The sequence below is a fragment of the Oryctolagus cuniculus genome, chromosome Y, assembly GCF_051225735.1.
Source record: "Oryctolagus cuniculus isolate XC-2025 breed Fujian yellow rabbit chromosome Y, ASM5122573v1, whole genome shotgun sequence".
Taxonomy (NCBI): domain Eukaryota; kingdom Metazoa; phylum Chordata; class Mammalia; order Lagomorpha; family Leporidae; genus Oryctolagus; species Oryctolagus cuniculus.
Genome location: NC_142889.1, coordinates 7,207,162 through 7,230,928, shown reverse-complemented (window position 1 = coordinate 7,230,928; position 23,767 = coordinate 7,207,162). Strand labels below are relative to the sequence as shown.

Here is a 23,767-nt window from a genome sequence, read left to right as displayed (position 1 = left end):
AGCCCTCGACTCAACTGTTGAAGAAATTTGCTTTCTCATACTATTTCTTGAATTTCTTAATTAGCATAGGGTTAATCTTATGAGTTTGAGGTTAACTGGAAATAGGTCTTTGTAACAAATAAAAATGAGAATGGGAAGGGAAGGAGGAAGATGTGTGGGAGTGTGGGGGTGGAAGGGAGGAAAGAGTGGGAAGAATCACTATGATCCTAAATTTGTATATATGAAATGCACGAGGTTTGTATACCTTAAGTAAAAGGGTTTTAGGTCAAAACAAAGAAGAAAGTGGAAGAGGAGTAGAAGTCTTATTGTACTTGATTTAAAGGGTAAAGTCAAACAGTGAGCATTTGGCTTAGCAGCTAAGACATCACTTGGGAGGCCCTCTTCCTCTATCAGAGGGCCTGAGTTCTATCCCACCTCTGCTCTCAATTCCAGCTTTCTGCTAATGACCACCCTGGGGGATAGCAGGTGGTACATGAAGTAGCTGGGGCCCTGTACTCACATGGGAAACCTGTGCAGAATTCCAGCTTCCAGGTTCAGCCTGGCCTCACCCTGGCTATTGCAGGCACTTGGGGTAACGAAACATTGAATTGGAAATCTCAGTCTCTCTGCTTATTTGCCCTTCAAATAAATAAAAAACCAATAGGTTTTTTAAATTAAAAATTGAGAAAATGAGAGTTTATTAGTATGACTTGCATACGACATTTCCTATGGGGTCAGCAACAGTCTGGGCATAGCTGAGAGAAGATTGTCTCCATTGTTTCTGTCCAGAACAACAGAACAGGTAAGGTTTAGTATTTCCTCAAGTCACGGGGCAGGGCGGGGGGCTTCAGGTTGCAAGCCGCTTTTACTGTGTGTTTAAGAATGGCCCGTTATGGGTACCAGCACAGTGTTACAGCAGATTAAGCCATGGCCTGCAGCATTGGCATCCCATATGGGCACCAGTTTGAGAACTGGAGGATTGATAGGAGACTGGACCAGAGGGGCTTACAGGTGGTTACTTCCTTATGACAAAAAGCAACCTAACATAATGTCAGTGTGGTTTGTAATCACACAGCCAGTCAAATAATTCAACTAGCAACTAATTATTTGACAACTTATCAGATATGGTATTTATCACTTTTATGAATCCTCTTTAGAGTTTTCCATTGATTTATCAAGCAGAGAAAGAATAACTTTGTTTTCTGCTACAAAACTAACAAGTACATGTCATGGGTTAAAACATTTCAGTGAGAGGCCAGTGTTGTGCCATAATGGGTAAAGCTGCTGCATATGATGCTGAAATCTGATATGGGAGCTGATTCCTCTCATGGCTGCTGCACTTCCAATCCAGTTCCTTGCTAATGGTCTGGGAAAAGCAGCAGATTGCCCAAGTATTTGGACCCCTGCCACCCATGTGGAAGAACCACATGGAGCTGCTGGATCCTGGCTTTACTGAGGCCACCTGGGGAGTGAACCACTGGATAGATTCTCTCTCTCTCTCTTTCTGTCTTTGTGTGTGTCTGTGTGTATGTGTGCTTGTGTGTGTGTGCGTGCATGTGTGTGTGTGTGTGTGTGTATGTGTCTGTAACTCTGAAGTTTAAATAAATACATACATCTTTTTTAAAAAACAACATTTCAGCTAGTTTTTGTTGGACAGTTTGTGTTTGTTTCAATGAAAGGAATTTTATCTTGCCCTTAAGAAGACAAGGCAGATGTATGCAGTGGCAATGAACTTTTGTTTGATGCAAAGAGAATTTAAAGTCAGGCCCAGTGTGTTTTTATTTTTACTTTGCCCCCTGCATTTCAGCAAACCAAATTCCTCTGCATGTACTGCCTTATAAGTACCACAAGCTAACCAACTGCACCACAGGAATTCCGGGGTAGAGAATTCCTAAATAGTGGAGGGACAACAGGTTCAATGTCTGCTTTTGGCTTTTGAACTGAACCAGTGTTCTGAATATTTCTGAATATTTAATCATGGCAAATGTTAGGTTGAATTGGAGTTTCCTCATTATCTTTCGACTCCTCTAACAAGCAGGTCGTTAGATCTTGAAACCAGGGACCTAGGCCAACTGTCCACCTATAAGGGTTTGGGGCTCCCTGTTTGCTGAAGTTTACATTTCAATAAGAATGCTCCAAGTCCATAGTCAGAGGCCTTCCCGGGGTGTCATTCTGCCCAGGGGCTTAAGGAGATCTTAAGACTTGCATGCCTCTCAAAGGGACACCAAAGGAATCTACATTCTTTCTAAAGCTAATACTGCAACACAAAGCAAGGGTCAGATTCACTTTCCTTTCTGACAAGATTTTATTTTTCTTCAGTCTTACAAAAAAATTCTGGGCAAATATAAGAACAGGTTTAAGCACTGTCAAATAGCAGTTTAGAATTACTTCTTTAGTTGTTATAAGACAAGTCTTAGTAATGTTAATCTCTCTATCTTTAATCCATCTGTTTTGAAATAGCCTAATTAAATAGTTTTTGAATACAAGAAGATTTCTGATCATTTGAAAACATCAGATTTTAGGGGACTTCCTGGCTCCAGGCTTTGCCCTGGCAGGGTCAGCAATATTTATCTATATATATTCCAAAAGAACAACTAAATTCAAACCCAAAACCTAGCTATGGAAAGCTGGAAGAGGAAGAGTTATGATGAAACTCTTCTTCGGATAGAAAAGAAAAACGTAAGTTTGTAATTAATTTAGTTCTTTGAGTATGCATCCCCATTTTATGATTAAGTTTTAGGAGACCAATTACCCCAAATCTAGGTGAGCAGATGTAAAGCAATGGAAATCTGATACCTTGTTGGTGGCAATATGAAATGGCTCATGGTTGGTCACACTGGGTAATTCCTGGGTAGGTTTGGCATACCAGTGCCCAGCATGCATGAATTTCACTGCTGGGTATTGGCCCATGCAAACTGCAAACATGACCCTCAGAGGAACGTGAATGCATCTGTGCCAGGCTTGTTAATAAAATCCTTAAACTGAAAAAAAAAATAAATAAAATTTAAGAAATAAGGGTTTGGGGCCCAGGCTGTGGCACAGCAGGTTAAAGCCCTGGCCTACAATGCCGGCATCCCATATGGGTGCTGGTTCTAGTCTTGGCTGCTCTTCTTCTGATCCAGCTCCCTGCTATGGCCTGGGAAAGCAGTAGAAGATGGCCCACGTCCTTGGGCCCCTGCATCCACATGGGAGCTCTGGAAGAAACTCCTGGCTCCTGGCTTCAGATCGGCACAGCTCTGACTGTTGTGGCCATATGGGGAGTGAATCAGTGGATGGAAGACCTCTCTGTCATGTATTTCTGTTAGTCTGTCACAAAACACACCAGACACTGGAGTAAGGGAAAGGGTTTATTGGGGAAAACTCAGCAGACCAGAGGGAAGGGGTAGAAGAAGGAAAAGAGAGAGAAGGAGAGTATAAGAGAGAAACAGAGAGGAGAGGAGCTAGCGAGGAAAGAACAGAGACAAGAGCAGACGAGAGGAGCCAAGAGAGCAGGAGAGAAGAGCCAAGAGAGCCACGTGTTCAGGAACAGGTCCTTTTAAAACTTTGCCAGAGGGCGGGCAGGGAAGCAGGAGCAGCGAATCCCATTAGGATGGGGTGGGGCTTGACAACAGCTGTTGGGCCATGTGGCCACCTGGCTTCCAGCAATGGCGACGGGGGCTAGGGCCTAGGATGGTGTCAGGATGTAGATTGCGCCATAGATAAGACTGCGCCAGTTTCCTAACACTCTCTCTCTGTCTCTACCTCTCTCTGTTAACTCTATCTTTCAAATAAATACAATAAATCTTTAGCTAAAAAAAAAAAAAAAAAAAAAAAAAACCACAAGGGTTTACATAAATAGTGATAGAGTCATACTTAGACCAGTGAAGGAAAAATAAGTACTATATGGCTATGTTAATAGGAAGTTCAAGCTCAGACAAAACTGATGTTTCATGATAGAGATTATGCCATCACTAGTGGGGGACACTTACTGTAAATGGTCAAAGGGAACTTTTACGTCTGAGGAGATGATGGAAATATCTCATTCCCAAATAAGGATGGTAGTGGACTCAGGAAAATAAATGTGCCAAAGCTCGTCCAGTAACGATCTGTGCACAAGATCTCATGTAGATTACACTTAAAGTGGTTTAGCATAACCCAATGTGAGAAACAAAATGTCCTTAAATTCTATTGATGTAATGTTGATTTAAACAAACATCACAAGCATGCTACCAAATTCACCAGAGACAAGTGTTGATAAGAGGAAAGAGTTTATTTCAAGAAGCTGGCAATCTTGGGGAGAGTGGTCTCTTGAGTCAAAATGTGCTGTTGCCACCCAACTAGCCAGCAGCAAGTAGGATTTTATTTTATTTTTTATTTTTGTTGTGGTATAAAAATTTCATGTATTTCATATGTACAGATTTAGGAACATCATGAAGCAAGTGGCATTTTAAAAGGAAAGGGGAAAGCTGGAGGGGAGGCTACAACAAAACAGTGAGTACAGTCAATGGGTCATTAGGCAGATTTTTCAAGCTGTGTTCTGATGACCCACTGGGAAACCCAGGACATCAGTCAGGAGGAAGATTCTTGAAGCTTATCATCAGTCAGGTGAGTCAAATGGAAGGTTTCTTCTTAGTTGGGTCTGCCATTCTAGTCATCCCCTCTCAATATAGGCTTTTGAAAGACTTATACAAACAATATTATTCACAAGACTGGTCAGGGGCAACTCAGGAGACTAGTCATGGGCAATTCACAAAGTTAATAGTTGGCTTTTGTTAGCTAAAATATGAAAAGAGAAAGGAAGATACTTTTATCATGGTTTCAAGTGGATCTTCACATGTATGGAAAATTAATATATGATAAAGTGAGATTTCAAGTCAGTAGGACATATACTGCCTGTTTTGATGATCAATGAATCTGTATTTACTTTAAAAATCCATGTTAGTCCCAGTAAAATATCTTCTGGATGGAGCAGTTACTTTCAGGTTGATAACTAATATTTAGTCAGCTTTTCACAAGTCTGACCTCTGTTACAAATCTTTTATATTTTTCATTTTTTATTTAATGTTCATGCATTTTTATCACTTTTATATCTAAAACATTCCTCTGTAGAAGTTGTAATTGAAAGGACACCCTGACATATAAAGTAAGTAGTTCAAAGTCAGGCCTAGTAAGCCACAGAATCAAATCTCAGGAGTTTTTTTTTTTTTTTTTTTTTTTTTTTTTTTTGCAGAGCCCATGTGTTTGTGCTCTCTCCATTCCTCTAAATATTTTTTGAAGACTTATTTATTTATTTTGAAATTCAGAGTTAGAGAGAAAGAGAGACAGGAAGAGGAGGAGAAAGAGAGAGACATCCTCTATCCACTGGTTCACTCCCAGGATGGCTGTAATGGCTAGGGCTGGAGTTTGTTCCAGGTCTCTCATAGGGGTGGCAGGAGCCCAGACCTTGAGCCATCTTCCATTGCTTTTTCCAGGCCATTAGCAGGGAGCTGGAATGGAGGTGGGGTATCCAGTAACTGAATCGATACCCACATGGGATGCCAGCATTGCATGCGGCAGCTTTATCTACATGCTACACCACGATGCTAGCTAGCTTCACCTCTAAATATTTTTTTAAATGTATTCATTTTAAGGTATGGAAGCCAAAAACACATTCAGTACATTTACTTTAGATTTTCACTTAAACTCAGAGAGTACAAGGACACCACTTCCCAATATTTGTGACAAATAATATGCACGTATTCCACATATATTGATTTCATATGAATATTCTCACACTGGGCAAGTATAAGAATGTAGGAAGGAGAATTCAGCTTTCAGTTTCTAAAACTGCAAAGGGCCTAATCATTTGTAAAGCTACAATACAAACAAATTCACCAAGTATTTAACAACAACAGCAAAATGCTCTCTTCAGTAACACATGCTCTGAAATTTCAAAAGTACCCAATAGATTACTACGGAAACTCAGCAAGTATAAAGCTCAAATTTCTGAAGTGTGCTACATTTTTTGTGAGCAAAATCGCAGTTACCAGGAGTAAGAGGAGTTGTATATTGCTGAGGTGTTTGTTGGGTCAAAGAACACAAATCTTCAGAGAAGTTGGGGCCGTAAATTCAGATCTTGTTGTTCAGCACAGAGAATATAGTTACTAACAAAGTATTCTGTACTCAAAAATTGCTAAAATCACATATTCTAAAATGATCTCATCAGAGAAATACAGAAGCATGGAAGATGAAACATTTGCTAACCTGACTTGGTCATTCCAAAATGTATACATACACATCAACATAATTTTTGGAGACAATCCGAGTAACACCAGAATTATGATGTGCGGAAGAACCTTACATTATATTATATATTTTTATTTCCTTGATGTTTTGATCACTCAATGACACTTTTGAGAGCATAGGAGAAGACTTTATCCAAGACTAAAACCTGAGGTGTAGGGGCCAAGGCAGTGGGGTCTTGCAGTGGGAGCATGAGCTTGGGTTCAAATGAATATAGCTGGAACAACTGGAAATGTATTTCCAAGGGGCTCTGTGGGGGCAGGGATATAAGAGTCAGTAGATTAAAGGACCATCCCTGAGAAGAAACATGGGAGGGGGGAGGTTTAATGGGGATTCTAGTCAAACTAGCCTGTGGAGATTCTTGCAAAAATGATATTAAATAGCGGATAGTGGAGAATGACGAACATGACCAGATATCCAGGATCATTAGAAATTGGGATTTTGGATAACTGATGGTATCTGTTGGCTTAGCAAGATTTTCTGGAAAATTCAATTGTAAAAACGTAGAAATATAAGCCTAGCAGAGGGTTCAGAAATCTTACTCTGCCCAAGCAGACAACCTTGGTCAGAAGTTTTAGAAAAGCAAAATTAACTTATGGTGAAAGCCAAGATAGGTGTTGCTTGTGGCTGAGAAGAAAGAGCAATTCAAAGTATTACTAAGAAGTTTACATGATTGCTTAATAGGGAATGGGCAATTTGTACATGTTAGTTAGGTATAAAGCTCAGGTTAAATAATATTTAATGTGGAACAAATTAGTCTGTGATAGGAATATGTTCTTTTTTTGAACCTTGAACTTGGCATCAAAAACACAGTATCTTGTTCTAACCTACACTGTTTCAAACTTCATTTTTCAGTCATTGCTTTTTAAGATTTGAGAAGTATGTATTGAACACTGGATTTGACGAATGCCAAGTGTTTCAACAGTTTGCTTTTATTTTGGAAACGCGATGACTTCCAATGTAAACTGCCAGTTTCTACTTCATCTTAAGCACAAATTTTAAGACATCGCTGATTTTTAGAACATTATTGAAAACTCATCAAGTTAACCACACTATGTGGCCAGCCCCCAGCTCTTCCTACTTCTGTCCCCATAATCTAAGTAGTTTATATTTTTAAATTTTCTCTCTCTGTTTTACTGTCCACAAACTTTAAAAGAAAATCACTCATGGAAACAAAAGGAAATCCCCACTGTTGAAGGAGGACAGGGAAATGACTCTCATGCAGGGAAAGGCATATGAGTTAGGGAGTTTACTCCATAAAGTAAAGATACAGTAGGTTCAAGGCAAACAACACAACACCTGAACTGAAAAGAAGGCAAAACTGCTTTTTCCACAGCAAGGTGCAAAACAAGAAAAAGTACCGAGGATGTTTACATACCTATTGCATACCTAATCTTCTGAAATGGGTAGTTTACAGGGAGATGCACAAAGCAGCTGAAACACTAATCACCAACTTAGTCTACAAAGAATTGCTTTACATTCAATTTAGTTTTTAATCCGTTATTCTGTAGCATATTTTTGTGTGTTTCACATCACCGCGTGAGCTACAGTGTTTAAAATAAAGATCAGTACGCCTTCTTGATCAAGTTGTAATGTATTAAACAATCATACCCATTGGTCGAGTTATTTATGAATGTTCTTATTTATGAATGTTCATACCTTAAACGTCCTTAGACACGAATGTGAAATTAGAACTGAGGTCTTCAATATTAAGAGTGTGGATATTAAAACACGAGACAGTCACGGCTGTAATTTATGGTAAAGGGGAATGTTCTCACAGGTCTGTGCAGCCAGTGTTACTCGGTTTTCTTGCCAGCTTGTCCAGTTGCTGTGGCATTGCTGTTGTGGCAGCGAGCTGCCTGTGTTCACTGGCTGTGAGCAGATTAGCTGCTCCTTCATTCCCGTGCAAGTATATAACCCCTCGTCCATATGCACCTCGCTGCACAGCGTGGAAGTAGGTTGTGCAAGCAGCAAACTGTCGCTCTTCTGTAGGATTTTAACCTTCCGACGAGGTCTGTACTTGTAGTCCGGGTATTTCTCTTTGTGCATGGCCTGCAGTCTTTGCGCCTCCTGGAAGAATGGCCATTTTTCAGCTTCTGAAAGCATTTTCCACTGGTGTCCCAGCTGCTTGCTGATGTCTGAGTTTCGCATTTTGGGATTCTGCAGAGCCACCTGGCGTCTCTGATGTTGGGACCACACCATGAATGCGTTCATGGGTCGCTTGACCCGTTCCTGGCCGCTCACTTTACGTGTTCCTCCTGTATTGCACTGGTGGTTTGTGCTAACCAAGGCAAAACTATTCGATTGCTGTTTGGCTGGTGTGTAAGCATCGCTGTACAGTGCTCCGAACATAAGGGCATACATTTTGAAAGCGTATAAGAGTTCAGAAACTTACTTAACTATTTAAAGCTTGCTTCTCATAGAGACTTGTTCTTCGGCTTGACTTTTGAAATGAAAAATTGATTTCTCCTCCCACAACCTTAGGCCTGTTAGTCCCACCCCAAGCCACCTACCAGCACCCTATCAACCTGTCCATTCTCAAGTAAAATGTGTCTCAGTAACACTCTGTTATTCTAACCGCCCTGGAGCTCAAGTGCCCTTTATCATTTGTTATTGATTTGCCTCAAAGCATGCTGGCACAGCAGAGAGATACAAATTATTTATCTTTGCCAGTGTAGATGAAAGTTGCCTTTGAAAATCACAGCTTTGCTTTAAAATATATCTGTAACATAATTCTGTTGAGCATACACACACACACACACACACACACACACATTGAATACTGAATTTATAAAAAGCATTATTGTTATATCTGACTATTCATAAATACTGGCAAATCATTGTGGATTCCATGCCTGGTTATCCACACAAAAACTTTAGCTTGAGAATATTAATATATGTAAATACATACATGTAGAGCACCTAATACTTTTTTTTTTTTTTAAAGCATTCCATTAAGAAAAGAGACACGACCGTGAAAGTAAAACAGTTCAGGTAAGACTTAACCTACATTACAGAGGAATTACTCATTATGCTTTCGCTTACTAGAAAAGTGGTATGCTGTTGAATTTATTCTCTTTTTCACTGTCACATAACTAGTGTTTTGGGAAATAATATTTTGCAAATGTAAATTAAATATCCATCCATAGCTAAATATTAGGGACATTAAGTTATTATCCTTTACATTTTAGCTCATCAAACTTTAAGGTCAAAAGATGAAGGTTTATCAAATGAATTAAGGGAATACCTACCACTACCCCACCCAAAATTTTTTAAATCAGTTTGGGAACTATGTCGTACATATGTTTATCAAAATGAAGCAGCCCCTCACCCCTCACAGACTGTTTAGGACTTAAAGGCACTTTTTTTTTTTTTTAATGTGGGAATAACGACTGCAGAATGCAAAGAACACGCACTTGTATTATAAATACAAAAAGACCACAACAATGAGTAAGAATGATGCCAAATGGGTTAAAAAACTACAAATTTTAAAAGCTTCCATATAACCAAATATGGTTTATCCAATGAAGATAATGATGGGTCAGTACTAGCAACTCTGGGAATAACGATTATCTGCATTCAGTTGGAACAAAGGCATAACAATCTAATTTGTATCCTATTCGACTAATAAATTTTAGTACTAGCACAAAAGCAAACAGAAAATGCCATTATTTGATCCTATTTAAAATAAGTGCCTCATTGAGAATCTGTTCAGGATTTGAGTTGGAAAATAAACTGACATACAAAAGCAGATTAAAGGTTAAAGCCCTGGTCTGCAGCCCCGGCATCCCGTATGGATACCAGTTCAAGTCCCGGCTACTCCACTTCCAAGCCAGCTCTCTGCCATGGCCTGGGAAAGCAGTGAAGGGTGACCCAAGTCCTTGGGCCCCTGCACCCATGTGGGAGACCTGGAAGAAGCTGCTGCAGGGCTCCTGGCTTTGGATTGGCCCAGCTCTGGTCATTGCAGCCATTTGGGGACTGAACCAGCAGATGGAAGTCCTCTCCCTCTCTGCCTCTGCCTCTCTATAACTCTGCCTTTCAAATAAATATTCATTAAAAAAGGCCACATTTCTAAAAAAAAGCCAAAAGAATGTTACAGGTACATTTATCGTTATGAGAAGAAAAAGGGGATACTGGCTTGGAGCAAGAGTAAAGAAAATGTAAATGAAAAGGGAAGAGTTCATTGCTTTTCAATCTGTATTTCCTAGGACAGTACATACAGTATATTAGATACACAAAAGAATCCTTTAATCTTCTCACTAATGAAGTGGGTGGAAATAGCTCCAATATTTGAGAGGAAAAGGAGGGGCTCATGCATTTTTTTTTTTTTAAGTTTTATCCTTTCTTAAAGTAACAGCCCTTAATTGTAAAAATTCGAAATGGGGAGAGAAGTGAGATTTAATTTGCCTCTATAATATGCTATTAATAAAGAACCAATAGTTTTGCTATTTTGACTCATTTAAATCTCACAATTCACTGTAAGGGAAAGGGTGCATCTGAGAGATGAGACAAGTCAGGAACTCACAGCCAAACTGAATTTATTCTAAGAAAATAAATAAACTTGCAGAAGTAGGTGACCAACTGCCCGTGTGCACACAGACTGAACACATGGCAGAGGGCCCAGATCTCAGCAGGTGGACTTTTTATATCCTTAGGCAGGCTAGGGGTCCCCAGGGGAGGTGAGGGGTGAGACACAAAAGTGAGTTTCTCTATATAGGTTTGGCACCAGGCTTTCAAAAAGTGCAGGAGATGAGATGGGGAACAACACAGGGTAAGAATCTGAATAGGTTTCTCTCTCTTTCTTAAAAATTTATTTATATACTTGAAAGGCAGAGTTACAAAGGAGCAGAGAAAGGGGGGTGTACAGAGAGGGTGGGGGGAGAGGGAGAGAGAGAAATGTGTGAGCTGAAGCCAGGAACCTGGAGCTTCTTTCTTCTGGGTCTCCCACACTGGTGTAGGGGCCCAAGGACTTGGGTCATCTTCCACTTCGCACACCATAGCAGAGAGCTGGTTGGGAAGTGGGGCAGGCCACCACATGGAATGCCAGCACTGCAGGTGGCGGCTTTACCCACAATGCCACAGCAAGGCCCCCTAAATAGGTGTCTTTGAAAGAATGTAGGTAAAAGGGGTAAATTCTGGATTTCAAAGGAGGCAGGAGTAAGGGTACATTCTGATTTTATCTTCTTTTGGTCAAGGAGCTAGAATAGCTGAGGCTTATGTCCTTGTTCCTTCATTCACTACCAATGCCCAGGTTTCTCCCAAGAACATTTAGTGTTCTTGCCAAATTGAGTCTTTGTACCCTTTGTTAAACAGGTACCACTCCCATCCCCCCACTTCAGTAACTGAAAGATTTAAAACACTGTTGTGACACAGAATCTCAAGCTTTCTTATGCACTGAATACGGCTGTGTCTCAATAGTTGTTAAACATTTTTACAATGTAACTTCACACAGAGTTAGTTTCTTTTTTAGATTCAAGGAAAAGTAATTGGGAACTGAAGAATAATAATTTAGATTATTCCAGTGGCATGGATTACCTTTTAGATCAATCACACGGTTTGTTCTCATTGGTTACAAGCTCCTGGTAGCCCCAGCTTTAATTTGTACAGTTGAATGCAACCAAAGTTAATCAGTGTACGTACATGCAATAAAATCTATGATATTTTATATTAATAACATACATCTTTTCTCTTCCCAAAATATGGTTCAATGTTTGACAAATTTAAGAATAAGTACAATTTAAGAAAGAAATATAAACTAAGAGGAAGGCTATGTGAATATAATCCCTTTCTCCCAAGACACTGCCATCAAAATACAAACATTTATGAGTACATAGTCATAAACTCTTGTGTAAAATTTTAGGCCACAAACATGATTAGTCTAAGACCCACTGCCATTTTTCAAACCGCATGGTAGGGGCTGCCGTGGCATAGAGAGTTAAGTTGCTGCCTCCGACACTGGCATCCCATGTGAGTGCCGGTTCAAAGTCCTGGCTCCTCTGCTTCCAATTTAGCTCCCTGCTAATGTTCCCTTCGAAAGCAGTGGAAGATGGCCCAAGTTCTTGAACCTTGCCATGCACGTGGGAGCCCCGGATGGAGCTCCAGGATCCTGGCTTCAGTAATGAACTGGACCAGTGAAGCCATTTAGGGAGTGAATCAGAGGATGGACAGTCACTCCATAAGTCAAACGGCGTTTCAAACAAATAAATTTATTTTTAAAAATAAGTTAAAAATAAAGTTATTTTTGGTAGTATGGGATAGTAGACACATGCAAGAAAGATAAATGTGTAAAATGGCAAAATTAAAACCTCTTGTGAAGGACACAATCATATAAATTAAAATTCTATTAAAGTAATTCTGAATTCAAGAATTTTTCCAAGTACATACCCAAATATAAAACACATTTATGACATTGTAGTCAAATGGCTTTTTGAAAATCATGCTGAATTCTTTCAACAAATGTATTAGATCTATGTACATGCTCAATTATTTAATTGCTGAGTTCTATGGTTCTAAGACTTTAATCAAAAGGACCACAAAGAATCTGATGCACTTAAATATGATCCATTTGTTAGGCATCTCATTCCTAGGAATTCACCTAATTAATCAGTGTGGTGGGGATGAAAATTCTCTGAATAAAAGAATTTTATAAACACATTTTAGTGTATTTAGTGTACAACTTTCAGGTAACGCTGCTTGTTCTTCATTTCTAGCAAGTGTTGAAGATTTTTTTTCTTTTAATTTATTTTTTGATCTTTTAAAGTATGGGAAACTGCTTGTGAAATGAGATTCTACTTGTTTGCAATAAATCTGTTCTAACATGAAGCATTTTCCCAAGCGCATAGTTCCAATAAGGCGGTCTAAGTTATGTAACCTGAAGGCTGATTACATACACGTATTCTGTCTTGAAACTAAGAGGTGACCTCACTCCTCCCATTTAACTTCTGATGTATGGTGTGGGTTACTCCCATCCCTCTAATCAGCTCAGATATTGTTGGCCCACACTGTCGCTCTTTCCAGTCTTGAAAACAAAGGCTGCCTTTGAACTTTTGGACCGACCGTCTGATCTCTGCCAGGATCTATCTCCCTTCTGTTCCTGTCAACAATACTTCTCTAGTGAACCAACATCTGCTTGGTCCAAATGATTTTAAGGAGGAGGTTTGAAAGATAATCTCACAAAGGGGTTCTGTTGTGTTCTCAATTTTTCTCACTTTGTTGCATTAAGATCATATCCAGTTTTCATTCAGTTTCTAATTTTTAAAATGTTTTGTGCCTTGTCAGCTTGGGAATATACTGTTCATAGTTTTTGCTGAATTTTGTTTTTACCCTGTAGAGCTTACTATATGAGAAACATGGAGGTACTCTTCTTTAGCTGTTGTACATTTTACAAACGTTTGTCCAGTTTTGGACTTAAAATTGCAATTGTTCTTTTTATTCTTTAACCTTGAACAGAATAATGTTACAGCCAGATTATCACATGCATCTTTTGTTTTGGTCTTGTCTGAATGATAAAAGCTTTCTATTATCTTATGAACTTAAAAATAAGGTTGTTTGGGATGCACATTGTGATGCATTGGGTTAACATCACTGTTTAGGATGCCCACATCTCATATTGGAGTGCCCATATGAGAACTACTATCAGAGCACTGCTTTGAGTTCTGGGTACTTTATTTCAGATCCAGGTTTCTGCTGGTATATTCTGGGAGGCAGCAGGTGGTGGCTCAAGTACTAGGAATCTGTCACTCAAAGGAAAAGGGAAGGGAAGGAGAAACAGAGAGAGAGAGATAGAGAGAGATAGAGAGAGAGAGAGAGAGAGAGAGAGAGAGAGAGAGATTTTCATCCTCTGGTTCACTCCTCAAATGGCTGCAATGGCCAGGGCTGGCCAAGTTGAAGTCTGAAGCCAGGGGAATCTCCCAGGTCTCTGACATGGGTCCAAGGACCCAAGCACGGGGCCCATCCCTCTACTGGTCCCCACCCCATTAGTAGGCTCTGGATCAGAAGTGGGGCAGCCAGGACTTAAACTGGCTCCCATGTGGCACACCTATTTTGCAGGCGGTGGCTCAACTTGCTGGGCCACAACAAGAACCCCAATCCAGTTCCTTTCCAATGCACCTGGAAAGCACTTGAAAAAATACCTGCACCTCTGTCACTCATGTGGTACACCAGGATGGTGTGCCAGGCTCCTGGCTGTTGTGGCTACTGGGGAGTAAACCAGCAGATGGAAAATATCTCTCTCTTCTCTCTACACTTGATCTTAGCTGTGGGGCTCCATGGGATGCACAGCCATGGAGCCCCCACGTCAAGGTCGGTCTGATAGCTGTTGCTGTGTCTTTATCACATGGCGGATGTTGCTAGTTTCGGTTAGGGCAATGCTTTCCCATGGTCGGGACTTTCCAGAGGAGTTGAGAATGTTGTAAACAACAAGATGGCGCTGAGGACCGTGCGGTGAACCTGCCTGCTGCGTGACACCTCATCTGATTGGCCCGAGGACGCGTGCACACTGCGTGAACAGACAGCGGATTGGAGTGTTCCGTGTATGGACTTGAGCCTGCTTGCAATTGGCCAGATTTTGTATATAAGCTATGTGCTGAGGAAGGAGGGGGCTTTCCTGTCCACTCTCCTCCTTTCATTCTTTCTCTGTCACTGTTATTTTCCCATTAAAAATCTACTGAAGACCGATAAGCTGCAAACAGTGTCGTTCCTTTGCGGGCAAGGGAGCGGCAAGTGGTGCCGTGACTCGGATCCAGACCACTTTCTACACACAGGAATAGGTAAGGAACAAAAGGTAAGCGTGCGTGTGCATGGAAATCCAGCTGGGGAAAGAATAGAAACCGCGGTTCCGTCGAAGAAAGACGGGGAAACTAAGCGCCAGAAAAAAGGGTAAAGGAATCCCTTAAAAGGCGGGAGTACAAAGTGTTCAGAAATGCCAGGAAATAGGCGGAAACTTCCTTTTTACCTCCAAATGGACAATACTCAGAAACTTCCTTTTTACCTCCAAATGGACAATACTCCGTCCACCACTAGGTTGCGCATGCTGTTGAGCTGCTTGTTAAAAGCTGTGGGGACGCCCATTAAGGCGGCTACAGTATGCACATTCACTAGGGCCGTTGCCAAGACGTCACCATGGTTTGTGGAAGGTGGCCAATTAGATGAGCAACAGTGGCAGAGAGTAGGGAGACAGTTGAGAGCAGCCGGAGAGCCGGTAGAAATACTTAGATTATGGCAACTCACTGACCAGACACTTCAGAACCCCACTGAGAGCATAGGGCTTTTACTTGATGAAGGATGTGAGCTCCTAGAGAAGGTTCAGGAGGAGTCTCGGCATGATAGTCAATCTAGTGACTGTGGTAGTCAGTTGGACAGGAAACAGATGGACAAAGGTCCCTGTAGGGACGAGCCACTGGATGAGACAGAGGAAAATTCAATGAAGGACCATCCCCCATTGAGTGCACCCCTGCGCTCGAGGGGGCCATCTCATTTATATCCCAGTTTGACTAGGCTAGCAAATTTGTCCTTAGAGGATGAACCGCCACTGTGGTATCATCCATTGACTCTCCCTAAATCAGCCCCTAGGAAAAAAAAAAAAAAGCTATAAAGACTCCATTACAGATACAGGGAATAGGGTTAAACAAGGTGAGCCATAGAACGGTCGGTTCATTAATGCTATAAAAATAGTCAGTCCTTGGTTCGAAAAAGGAGTCGTGAATAAGCAACATTGGGATTTACTCAGAAAAAACTTAAATGTGCATTTAAAAAAACAAAGCAAGCCGTGACAAAGGCTGTGAAAACTTTGTTACAGATGTAGAAAATAGGGTTAAAGAAACAAACTGTAGAGCAGCTTATCAGTGCTGTTAAAAAATTAGTCCTTGGTTTGCTGAAGAGGGTGTTGTGAATAAGAAACACTGGGAGTAAAAAATATAGATCAGTGTACACTGGACAGCCCTCACCTTGCATTTAAATATTTCATTTGAAGTAAATGTTCTCTGTTATAAAGTTCATATTACTATGTGAAATGAGAAATTGTGGTGACAAAGTGTCCGGACTATCCATTCTGTTTTTGTTTTATGTACTAACTCTACCCCTATTATTGATAGGAATGCTTGAGCAGATTATGCTTGGTTTGCTTTACAAAAAGAAAAAAAATGTAAGTCAAAATATGCCACAAGTAGTTAGGATTCCACAAACCTGCAAAAATGTAATAATTACAGATAATAAGAGGCTAGTTCCCTCAGATATGTTTCAATTTATCCTTAAAACACATTGAATATTATTGTGTGTAATTGGTAAATGTATGCTTGTATGAAAAATTTGTATTATATTCTTATGATGTATTAATTATGCCTATACCTTGGTGCAACCCTAGGGCCAAATGTAAGGACAGATTTTTGGGATGGAGAGGCTTGTATCTAGGTTTGGCTCTGATCAACAAGTAACTTGTCTGCTGGATGACCTTCTCCTGCTCCTTGGGAGCCTGGCCAGCTCCCGGGGCGGGGGATAAAGGAAGGTTTTCTGATAAACAGGTGGGCATGCTTCATGTCTCTGCTCTCTGGCCAAGATCCAGGATGGGACGCACTGCTTGCCTAACATCTTGGCAATGAGCCACCCTTGTCCTTGAGGGATTTAAGGAGTAGCCGGAGCAAGCCTCTGCTGCTGCTGTTTCATCCTGGGGGAATATGCAGTCAAGCTGAATGTTAAACATGCCCGTGATGATTACTAATGATGTTTAATTCTCAGTATGGATCCTTTTCTGGTGCTGTGTGAAGATTGCCTAGTAATGCCCATAGTACTGTAAATTCTACAAAACATAACTACAACACATATATGGATCGATTGGCTATGGTGGCTGAGGTGTTCTGTGACAGTCCCTTTAATAAAAAATTAACAAATTAAATTAATTTAAAAAACAGAACATTCAGAACCTGCCACTCTGCTCGGTATGTCATTACAAAAATCAACAAGAAGGACTATGCCTGATAAGTGAGGGTGCTATCAATATGGGCAACAGGGACATGTACAAATATTGTCCAAAAGTCAAACATCAAAAAAGCCCCTCCTCCTGGGATTTGCCCCTGGTGCTAAAGGAAAAGGCATTGGGCCAATAAATGTCACTCCAAAACTGATAAAAAAAAAAAAAAGATAATTCCTTAAATAAATAAAGTTCAGAAAACTAAAAGCAGGGCTGGCCCCAGGCCCCATCCCAACAAATTTTGGGGGCCATGACATTTGTTCCTCAACAGAACACCCTAAATCTGTCAATTTCCTCCACAGAGCCACAGAGGGTAGTGCAGGACTGGACCTCAGTGCCACCTCCTATACAGTATTGACCCCTGAGATGGGCCCACAAGGCCTCCCTACTGGGATTTTTGGTCCTTTGCCAACTAGGTTTTTTGGTCTCCTACTGGGCAGAAGTAGTATAACTATGAAAGGGTTACAGGTTTTTCCTGGAGTTATAAACACTGACTTTACTGGTGAGATAAAAATTATGACTCAAGCCAATAATGTAACTTTAACTCCAGGACAATGCATTGCTCACTTGATTCTGTTCCCCTTCTCTTCAATTGGTAAGTCTTTTTTAAATAAAAGAGAAAATAATGGTTTTGGATCTTCTGATGCTTATTGGATACAACCCATAACTAAGGACCAACCCAAATTTTTCTTAAAATTAAATAAAAAGTTATTCAGTGGTCTTTTAGATACTGGAGCTCATGTCTCTGTTATTTCAGCAGCGAGCTGGTCCACAAATTGAAAAAAGAAAATTACCATAACTCAATTGCAAGGTATTGGTCGGAGTCAAAGATTAACACAAAGTTCCAAATTGCTGCAATGGGAGGATGAAGCAGGTAATGCTGGAACCTGTCACCCCTATATTTTGGCTGCATTACTTGTTAATCTCTGGAGACGTGATATTCTAACTCAAATGGGGGCTTTAATACATAGTCCAAGTAAGATTGCTACCATTAACATACTTCAACAAGGTCATTTGCCAGGTAAGGGTTTAGGCAAACAACAACAAAGCATCACATCTCCAGTTACTGTAACTGTCAATCATGACCAGAGAGGCTTGGGTTTCCCTTGATGGCTACTGGTCAGCCTGTGCTCCATGCAAAAAATAAAATAAAATAAAAATCAGATAATCCCGTGTGGGTGGATCAGTGGCCTTTACTGCAGAAAAAGATAAATGCTGCACAGATATTGGTGGAAGAACAATTAACAGCAGGACATATAGTTCCTTCTAATTCTCCTTGGAATAGTCCTATTTTTGTTATCAGAAAGAAATCTGGGACATAGCGATTGCTTCAAGGCTGAGGGCTGTTAATGCTACTGTGAAAATTATGGGGCTTTACAACCAGGTTTACCATTGCCTCCTGCATTTCCAAAGGACTCTTATATTGCAATAATAGATTTAAAAGATTATTTTTATACTATACCTTTACATCCAGAAGATTGTCCCCAATTTGCTTTCAGTGTTCCATCAGTAAATTTTAAAGAACCTATGCAAAGATGCCAATGGAGGCTCTTACCTCAAAAAATGGCTAATAGCCCTACTTTGTGCCAACAACTCATTGATGCTGCTCTTCAAAAATTTACAAAAAATATAGCAATTTATATATTATACACTATATGGATGATATTTTAATAACTGGACCTGAGAAATTTTTGGTAATACAATGTCTGACAGTAATAAAAGAACAATTATCTGCTTTTGGTCTTATCATAGCCCCTGAGAAAATGCAACTTCAATATCCTTATCAATATCTAGGCTTCCAATTGTACCCATGAAAAATACTTCCACAAAAAGTCACCTTACATTTGGATTCTTTACAGACTTTAAATAAGTTTCAAAAACTTCTAGGGAATATTAATTGGCTTTCTGCACATCTCCACCTCACAACAGGAGACCTTAAACCTTTATTCAATATCCTAAAAGGAGGTCAAGCTTCTGTAATTTGTGATGGTCACCATACTGTTACTAACACCTCTTTTTCATCTCTACAGCTAGTTGAATTAGCTGCTGTTGCACTTGCATTGCAGTCTACTTTGGATGTAGCAGTTAACATACACACCGATAGCAAATATGTGTTCCTATTGGTGCCTCAACTGGACACTTGTTCATTCCTTCCTGAATCCTCAGCTGCTTCTCCTTTGTTTTCTCGCATTTGCACTGTCATTCGACAGCATACCTGCCCTTTCTTTATAGGTCATATTCGAGCACATTCCAATCTTCCTGGACCATTGGTAAGAGGGCAATCATTTGGCAAATTCTGCTCTATGCATATGTTCTATTGATACAGCAACAAAAGATCATGTTTTACATCATTTAAATGCTCATACATTATGCTTAATACATAATATTACTCAAGAACAAGCTCGACAAATTGTAAAATTCTGTTCTACTTGCTCCATCCAGTTACCAGTACCTCACTTTCGAATTAATCCTCGTGATTTATTCCCCCAATCAACTATGGCAAATGGATATCACCCACTTCATGAAATTTGGTAAACAAAAATATATACATGTGTCTACTGATACTTGTTCTGGATTTATTTTTACTTCCTTACATACAGGTGAAGCTACAAGGCATGTTATTGCCCGTTGCTTACAAGCTTTTGCTTCCCTAGGAACTCCAAAGCAGATTAAAACAGACAATGGACCTGCTTATACTTCTGCCTCTTTTAGAAATTTTTGTGTAACTTTCTATCTCATGTTACTGACTGACATTCCTTATAATCCTCAGGGTCAAGACATTCTTATACGTACACATAACACTTTAAAACAATATTTAATAATATAAACAAAAGGGGGAGTTTAGGGTTCTTGCCCATTCTCCTAACAAATGGCTCTCATGTGCTTTATTCATTTTAAATTTTCTCACATTGGATAAAGATGGACGTTTTGCAGCTGATCAACAGTGGCATCCACAAACAGCTGGGGTAAGAACAATGGTACAATGGAAGGATCCTATCACCAATCAATGGAATGGACCTGATCCAGTACTGGTATGGGACATGGGCTCTTAAGGGATGGGTATTTTTATGCAACCAATTTGCTTTTGCATTGTTAGCCCCTAATGATTTTTGCAACTGCTCATTGGGCCGTGTGGCCCCGATGCTAACATCTGTATTTCCAAAGGCATGACAGCGACGCTCATTACCTTAGAACTGTGATGATGATGTCATCTTAATTGGAGACCTGCTTTCACCATGGCTATACAGCTAGTGGGAGTTCCTGGATTGGCTTATGGAAATAATCGTGGACTGTGAAGGCTTACACGTTTGGTGGCCAAAACAATCAATCTTACTGCTACTGCGCTATCCACTATAGCTGAAGAATTGGATCAAGTTCGTTCAGGAGTACTCCTAAACCGAGCAGCTATCGATTATTTGCTGTTAAAAGATCATATAAGCTGTAAATCTGTACCAGGGGAATGTTGTTTTAATATTACTAACAATGCCATATATAGAGTCTGTTATTGATAAACTTAAGAGTAAAATGCAACATATGTTTTTTACTAACCCACTAACATTTGAAGGGTTTCAATGGATTCGTTGGTTATTAATGCGGGCTGGATTGCTACTGCTTTTCATACTTTGTATGGGATGTTTTCCGTGTGTTCTGCAATTTGTGCTAACTTCGCTACAGTCTGTATGGACAGACATTCATCACTTAAAACTTCGTACCAAACCTCCTTTGTAATCAAAAATAATTAATATTTGGCTGTATGTTTCATCTCTCACCTAATGTTGGGCTAAAATGGTACTCAAAAATGGGTAAGACACTCCACATCCTGTACCTACCTAAGACAGGGCTCAAGTTAAAGAATGGGTCGCTATCGGTTGCTTGTTTGTCGTGGTACTACTGGGCCTTGCCTTCATCGCCAGATGGATCAGAGCCTTAGCACTCCGTCAGCAGAATACCAACTTGATAATCCAACAGGCTATGCTGGCCACCTTGCGATCTCACCCCAATAAAAAAGTATGGCTTAGCATGATGGAGCGGTAGTCAAAGACGGGTAAACACTGATGGGCGCTCCTAGCAACCTAAGACAGAGGGTAGGACAGGCTTCCTATTACCTCCATGACGGGTAAGCAGGTAGCGCGCCATTGGGTACCTAAGACAGGCACATTTCCATGCCATTTAAATAATAAAGAAGGGGGAGATGTGGGGCTCCATGGGATGCACAGCCATGGAGCCCCCACGTCAAGGTCGGTCTGATAGCTGTTGCTGTGTCTTTATCACATGGCGGATGTTGCTAGTTTCGGTTAGGGCAATGCTTTCCCATGGTCGGGACTTTCCAGAGGAGTTGAGAATGTTGTAAACAACAAGATGGCGCCGAGGACCGTGCGGTGAGCCTGCCTGCTGCGTGACACCTCATCTGATTGGCCCGAGGACGCGTGCACACTGCGTGAACAGACAGCGGATTGGAGTGTTCCGTGTATGGACTTGAGCCTGCTTGCAATTGGCCAGATTTTGTATATAAGCTGTGTGCTGAGGAAGGAGGGGGCTTTTCTGCCCACTCTCCTCCCTTCATTCTTTCTCTGTCACTGTTATTTTCTCATTGAAAGTCTACTGAAGACCGATAAGCTGCGAACAGTGTCGTTCCTTTGCAGGCAAGGGAGCGGCACTTAGCCGAAAGGCCGAGAAGTGATTGTCTCTTCTCTCTATATCACTCTTCCTTTCAAAAGAAGGAATGAATGAGTCCAACAAAATGGTAACTCTTTGATCTCTTCTGTGATGTTCGCTACTTAAATTTTCAGTGATAAATTATGAATCCCTAAAAATTAGTTAATTTAATGCCAATTATAACTTAGGCTATAGCTCACTTCTCCTTTCCAGTAACACTTTTTTCATTTTTTTATATCACCTACATTTATTTTATTTTTCTGTGATCTAAAGTAGGCAGAAGATATTTAATATTATAACCACTTAAGAGAACAGAGTTTCTTAATCTTCTTTTGCTAGCTTTAGTAACAAAGAAGGTACAGATGAAGAACTTGAGAAGGTGATAGAACATTTAAATTATACTTGCACTCAAGTAATTTGGTTCCATGCTTCATTTAAATGTTTTATAGTGCAATAAGAATGAAAGGAGTCTACAGCCATTTATGTACATGTCCCATTGTAAATTTGACCTCATATTGTTCACATAGATGAGATGAGCCTTTTGCAGTTTTGCAAATCTTAACACTAGGAGAAATTTTTTCCTTACTAGAGGAGAAAACTAGCTTTCCCTCAGCCACCACAATGAGGGAGCCTGGGATTAGAAGCAGGCCAAACAAACTCTATCCCATAGCTCTTCATCAGCACATACAAACTGCGGTGTCTTGCCAACACGTATACCCTGAACAAAACAGGGTGAAAGTTTGGTTGTGACAGTCTTTGCCAACGGACAAGAAGATTTAGGTTTTGACAAAAACAAAGTGAGATAAATTTTCATTAAAATCCTCCCTGCTTTCACAATAGCTAATGCATAACCACTACATTTGCTCTTTGGAGACAGTATGTTAAAGACACAAATACCCCTAGGCTATGAGACTTCAGCAGCTCGGACTCATTTTCACCAGCCCCTCCGTTTACTGGCAGGTTTTTTGTTTCCTGCTCAAATCGAACATCACATCTTCTCTTCTCATGTAGCAACTGGTCTCATAAATTTTTATCAACTCCAGGATGCCAGCATGAACCCATCTCCACCAATTTCCCTGTAACAATAAGGTTCGTGACTGATGCCTCATGACTTAGAGAGATTACCAAGAGAAAAGCTTCCAAATTTTTGATATGAAAATTTAACCTGGCAGGGTATCCTTCAGAAAGAAAGACCCAAAGAAACAGGAAAATCTGTGTATTTTCATCCTTGGGTTTGATGAAGTGGAGAGTTATGGTGCAGTATGACTGTTTGAAAGGAGTATGATCTAATGCTCTTAGACTGGGGGAAGTTTATCTAGGCCTGCATGATCAAATTCTTCTTTCTCTTTCTGTCTCTTTGAACTCTTTCCTCTGGCCACCAGGAAAACACCTTGGAGACAGATACTGTCCCCTGCTTGAGAGGAAGAAGAAGGAATTTGCTAATGCCTCTGTTGCTGCAGAAATCAGGAAGAAGGTCAGAGAGACCTTCATGCTTCTGTTGTTTTCTGAAATAACAATGTGCCATGTTTTTGGGTGTCACAGTCTGAATACTGTTGTTCCCTTAGATAATATGGGGAAAGGTGTTTTCAAAAGTCTTGTCTAAAATAAACTTTGTAAAATATGTCTTTTTTATTTATTTGACAGGTAGAGTTATAGACAGTGAGAGAGAGAGAGAGAGAGAGAGACAGAGAGAAAGGTCCTCCTTCCATTGGTTCACTCCCCAAATGGCTGCTACAGCTGGCGTGCTGTGCTGATCCGAAACCAGGAGCCAGGTGCTTCTACCTGGTCTCCCATGAGGGTGCAGGGGCCCAAGTGCTTGGACCATCCTCCACTGCCCTCCCAGGCCACAGCTGAGAGCTGGACTGGAAGAGGAGCTACCAGGACTAGAACCCAGCGCTCATTATGGGA

At 40.5% G+C, this 23,767-nt stretch overlaps 1 protein-coding gene and 1 long non-coding RNA gene across 2 annotated transcripts; one reads left to right on the top strand and one right to left on the bottom strand.

Moving 5' to 3' along the window:
- Nucleotides 1–7,954: 7,954 nt before the first annotated feature.
- LOC149119189 (sex-determining region Y protein-like) lies at nt 7,955–8,604 on the bottom strand. The gene has a single exon (XM_089325134.1). It carries the CDS (start codon nt 8,602–8,604, stop codon nt 7,981–7,983), a length of 624 nt encoding a protein of 207 aa, XP_089181260.1. The 3' UTR covers nt 7,955–7,980.
- Nucleotides 8,605–14,749: 6,145 nt separating this feature from the next.
- Nucleotides 14,750–23,458, top strand: LOC149119188 (uncharacterized). Its single transcript, XR_016228730.1, has 3 exons — nt 14,750–15,008; nt 17,961–18,077; nt 20,123–23,458. It is a non-coding gene; the product is annotated as an uncharacterized LOC149119188 (long non-coding RNA).
- Nucleotides 23,459–23,767: the final 309 nt, after the last annotated feature.